Source organism: Bison bison, unplaced genomic scaffold (assembly GCF_000754665.1).
Source record: "Bison bison bison isolate TAMUID 2011002044 unplaced genomic scaffold, Bison_UMD1.0 scf7180017864265, whole genome shotgun sequence".
In the NCBI taxonomy this organism is placed as follows: Eukaryota; Metazoa; Chordata; class Mammalia; order Artiodactyla; family Bovidae; genus Bison; species Bison bison.
This window is the reverse complement of record NW_011494837.1, coordinates 620144-625406: the sequence shown is the minus strand read 5'-3', so window position 1 is coordinate 625406 and position 5263 is coordinate 620144. Positions and strand designations below refer to the sequence as shown.

Sequence of the window (5263 nt, the reverse complement as noted above, 5' to 3'; positions counted from 1 at the left end):
ACTGGTTGGATCTCCTTGCAGTCCAAGGGACTCTCAAGAGTCTTCTCCAACACCACAGTTCAAAAGCATCAGTTCTTCGGTGCTCAGCTTTCTTCACAGTCCAACTCTCACATCCATACATGACCACTGGAAAAACCATAGCCTTGACTAGACGGACCTTTATTGTCCACTTAGGAGATTGTAAATTCAAATACTATTTCTGTATCAAGAATACCATAGTTAAACTACCTTTCCTGACACTAGTATGGCATTTCCACATTTTTCCTCACCATTTCTGATAATCATTCTAGTTAAAGTTGGGCCTTACACTTTTAACTATATTCCTTTGAAAGAATATATTTAATTCAAATAATTATTTAAAGATTTTAAATGCTGTCTAAAATGCATATTACCCTTGTTCACATCATAGACTTTGCATCAATATAGTTTTACCTCAGCAAATTATTTACGATTCATATACACTAAATCGATTACTATTACTTTCATCAAATATTAGAATTGTAATAATATAATATTATGTTTTCTCAGAGTTTTGTCTCTATATTACAATGGTCTGGCATTTTTCCACTTCCTCAAAGACTATCGTTTCCTGAGTGCAGTGAAAATACTCAACATATGTTTAAAAGACAGATAACTAAGACTAGTAGGTTGACCATGTGAAATTGCCATTGTTTTAAAATATTAATAGTAATAGCAGTTTCATACTATTCAACATAATACAATGGCATTTTTTCAGATTATTGAAAGACCAAGACCATGGCAATTCAAATGGAGTTCGCATTATATTTTCTATCCTGCATGCTGACTATTTTGCTAATACTGTTAAAAATTTATATAATTACATAAAACCCCTGGGCTTGTGAAATGTCTGAACATGACATCGGTACCTGAATTCTTTGTACCTTTAAACTTGAGGTTGACCTGACACATTCTCTGGCACCAGTGTAAAGAATAAAGTAACAAATTCCTGTTGTCCATTTATATCTCTGCTTCAACACTCATTTTACCAGATATGAAATTTGTGGCAAATATGACATGTGTTCATTTCCCTTATCTAAATGTGTCTTTCCTCTCTGCCATACTTACCAGATCTAAATGTTCATATTCTCTCTGTCTCTCACTCTCTCACAGTGATATAAGAAGAATTGGAGTCATACTCATTGGACACCAGAGACGAATAGTCAGCAGTATACAGACTTTACGTTTACACATGATGCACATACAGGAGAAGGGATTTCATGTATAAAAGTACTACAAGCACCTGTGTTTTGTGCCTCAGTATTTCTAAAATGAAAGATATCCTCTCTACTACCCTCTCTTCTGATTCTCCAAACATCACCTCATAAACTGCAGTCTCCTCTTCAGGCTACAGGCACACATACCTTTTGTTTATACTTCCAACCTGGATTTAAAAATCACTCTTCATAGCTCCTCTCTGAATAACCTGCAAATAAAACCCTGGCGCACTGCAGATTATCTCTACACGTGGTAAATAACTCAGCATGGATGTGTAACTTTGTATAACTGTATTTCAGAAGTGTTCAAGGACTTAATCCAAAGGAATTTGGGGTTAATGATGTATTTAGAGTTTGATGGTAGATGAAAAAGAAATAGTTAACCTTTCTTTCATGTTTTGTGATCAAGTATTTTCCAAACTGACATGAATAATTATTTTTTAGATAATTATATTCAACTCTGTGGGTCATATTGTTACTTTATTCTACAATTCTTTACCTGTTGATACCTGATATTGATAGAATTATTTGCGGAAAAGATCAATGATTTCATGTAGTGAATTCTTTTCAAGTGTGACTATGGTGAGAAGGGAGTCATCAAGGGAGAAAGAGGGAGAAACATACTGTGCTTCTAAAACTTCTAAGTCTTGGTTTGTCTTTTTTTTTTATTAACTTGATAGTGTCTTTCATATGTCATAGTAGGTGGTAGTTAAGGCTTTCCCATCTTTTTTTTTTTTTTTTTTTTACTATCAATATGTTTCTCTACTACATTATAAAGATCACACCTGGAAAAACCAAGAGTGAGTCCATTGCTCTAGAGGCTTTAAATAGAGGGAAGCATGGAATAAATCCATGACTGTTCCCTTGGTTTATCTTCATAAATTTGCAAGAGTAATAAAGCATTGAGAAAATTAATTATTCTCAGCAGAATTGCTTTGAATAAAAGATCTAAGAGTATAGTCTTAGATAAAATGTAAAAAGATTTAATTTAAACAGAATTTTATGATAGTTATATGGTGGCCTAAGAAAATAAACACATAGAGCTAGTCTAATACTGGTACATTTTGCAAGTTTAAGAATTTTTGTTTTGTTCATGAAAATAAGTTACATGAACATGCTGAGCTGTTTTCCAAACCTTCCAAGGTACAAGTATGCCATTGCATACACCAAAGAAGGTATAAAAAGAGCATAAATAAATTGTGTGCAACCTGAATCCTTGCTACAGTAACATAAAAATATAAATACAGCTAAGGTATGTTGTTGCCATAATCTTCTGGAGGCTGCAAAAACAGGCAAATATACTTTTCATTGAACTAAGTTGAGTCAGCTTATCAAAACAGTACTGTATTTTGAACACATCCAACTATAAAATCAGCTGTTCCCTGTGAAACTAAAAAATAAAAAAAAAGACTACTGTGCTAGGTGGAAGAGTAGCGAGACTGTATTAAGAGGGGGAAAAAAAAGAGCAGGTTGTCTAAAGATACTGGTTTAATATAAAAATTAGGTTTTATTTGATCTTGGAGCTAAAGGTGCCCTACCCACACTCTCAAATTCCTACCTAAATTACATTTTTTTGGTGATAATAGTTTTCTTGCCATAAAGGAATCCCTGTTTTTCCTTATTTTAAGATTTGTGGATTGTCCCATTAGACTAGGCCCTTCCATATACTTCTTTTGCTGATTTATCTTCTGATTTTTGTCAACCACAGCTAAATTTTTCTCATTTAAAAAAAAAGAGAGAGAGAGAGAGAGAAAAGGAAGAGTCTTTAAAGTATCCATTATAGTACACTGAAAAAGAAAAAAAATGGGAAATCCATCACTTTTTAAGTGCGTCAGAAATAGCTAGCAACATTTTCTAACCGTCACCTGCACAGCCACACATCACTTGCAGGCTGTCTGTGGTTTGCTTGATATATTTACACAGATCTGGATACATTTAGAGAAAATGTAAAATTTCCATATTTACCTATCTTCAAATATATATTGAATAAGAACAGATGTAAAACAGATAAAATTTATTAATCATATATATTTATTTTTATAATGCAACAAAAACATATTTAGAAAGATAAGGAATAGAATAATTATGGTCTTCCATAAGACTCTGTCAGCAACATCTGTATACTTTGATTAAATAAATTCTATAAAGTATTGAAATGTCTATGGGGTGGGCATTCAGTGCTTGCAAGATTAAAGATCTCTGTTAAGAATTGTTTTTCTTTAAAACTCCAAAGATCCTATTCTATATATGGTTAATTTGTGCTTTTTTTTCCCTCCCTAAACATCTTTCTGTGGTATTATAAAACTGCCTTCTCACTTTCTCTCTAACCCCAAATCCTCTTTAAAATTTACATTTATGTTACATTTATATTTTTAAGAACTGTAAGCATGGTGATCTTTAGCATAAATTTGAACCTCATCATGGTCAGAGCAAGATGTTCAAGATTAAACAGAAACATTAAAAAATATATATATTTCTTTATTGCCTACCAATCACAGATTTGAAAATTTTACCTGAAATATTTTGATATTTACTAGTGCACATATTCATTAATTAAAGCTGTTTAATATTCATAAGCATAGAATTTAATAATAGAAAATGAGTAACTCCCATAAGTCAAAACCTTCAGAAATCATCTTTAATAACTAAAATATGCATATATACTCATATACCTGCTTTATATTAAATTTCCTAGTCTATGTTACTGAGGGGCTTTTTAGATTTTGAAAACTAGTTGAAGGAACCATTACTATTTTATTTTCTATGGGGTTAGTTTCCAGTCTGTGGTCCATTAATTATCTCATAGGATAAGACATAATTGAGAAAAAAATGTAAAAACAATGCAGAGATTAAGTATATAAATCATTACACTAAAAAAGCCATCAGAAGTTGCAAAGCTCTTGGCTTAACATGAATCAAGAATTATAGCACTTTTTCACTGAATTATGACTGTTGATAAATGTTTTGAATGTCATAATGAAAAAAGATTTCTTTCACCCTGAATTACTCTTAAAATCTATCCAACTAACACCTGAACAGCTTTAAGGCCCATCTCAGCCCATGAATGGAAAACAAATCCAAATTCAGTCCTTGAAAAGCAGTCTTTACAGAAGGTCTTCTGTTATAGGTCTTCTGACGTGATAAAGAATGAATTGCATTACCTATCTCCCAATCACAATTTTCTTAAAAATCCATTTTTATATCTTTCCTAGCAAATTTCTACTCTGTAAAGAAAGTTAAATCTTTAAGTTAAATCTTTTACTTCAAAATGTTCACCAATACTAGGTCTTATTTTTCTATTCCTTTTTTAAACATTCTTCCCCACCCCCTTGGTTCTTTTCTCTTTTTTCACCCATCTTTTTTTCTTTTCTCAGCTTCTGCCACTCCAACCCATATCCCTATCAACAAAAGAAAAGTAATACAGGAAATCCAAAAATATCTTACAGATCTCCCTAGAAGAGGCTGAAGTGGAGGAAAAACAGGAATGTTGCAAAAGTCATATTTTAATATTTTGGGTCCTACTGCATAAATGGGAGCATTTGCACATACAGAGTGTATGAGATCTGGCTTTTCATTAACTGAAAATTAAGTGCTTTGGAAAGTTATTTCAAAACAGATGAAGATGATCCTTTTCTACTGCTTTAGCTAAGGAAATGTATTATTAATTTAAAAGAAAGTATTTTAAGAATTAGAAACTGTTATCAACTCACAGTTGGTATACATCTTTATATAATAAAGATATTAGAAGCAGATGTAATCACTTCTTTTAGTATCATCACTTCAACTTTTCCAAGCTCAAATTCCTTTAAGTAGAAAAGACTCATATTCACATTCAATCTGAAAATATTTTAATTCTTTTTGTATCAGATCAGGTCAGATCAGATCAGTTGCTCAGTCGTGTCCGACTCTTTGCAACCTCATGAATTGCAGCACGCCAGGCCTCCCTGTCCATCACCAACTCCCAGAGTTCACTCAGACTCACGTCCATCGAGTCAGTGATGCCATCCAGCCATCTCATCCTCTGTCGT

The 5263-nt window shown here is 32.5% G+C and overlaps 1 protein-coding gene across 1 annotated transcript in view; it reads left to right on the top strand.

Moving 5' to 3' along the window:
• Window positions 1–5092, top strand: part of EPHA6 (EPH receptor A6) — a 1018858-nt gene extending 1013766 nt beyond the window's left edge. Inside the window, exon 19 of the mRNA XM_010848390.1 lies at window positions 1132–5092. Coding sequence (XP_010846692.1) covers window positions 1132–1246 — 115 coding nt within the window. The 3' untranslated portion in view covers window positions 1247–5092. The remainder of the gene's footprint in view (window positions 1–1131) is intronic.
• Window positions 5093–5263: the final 171 nt, after the last annotated feature.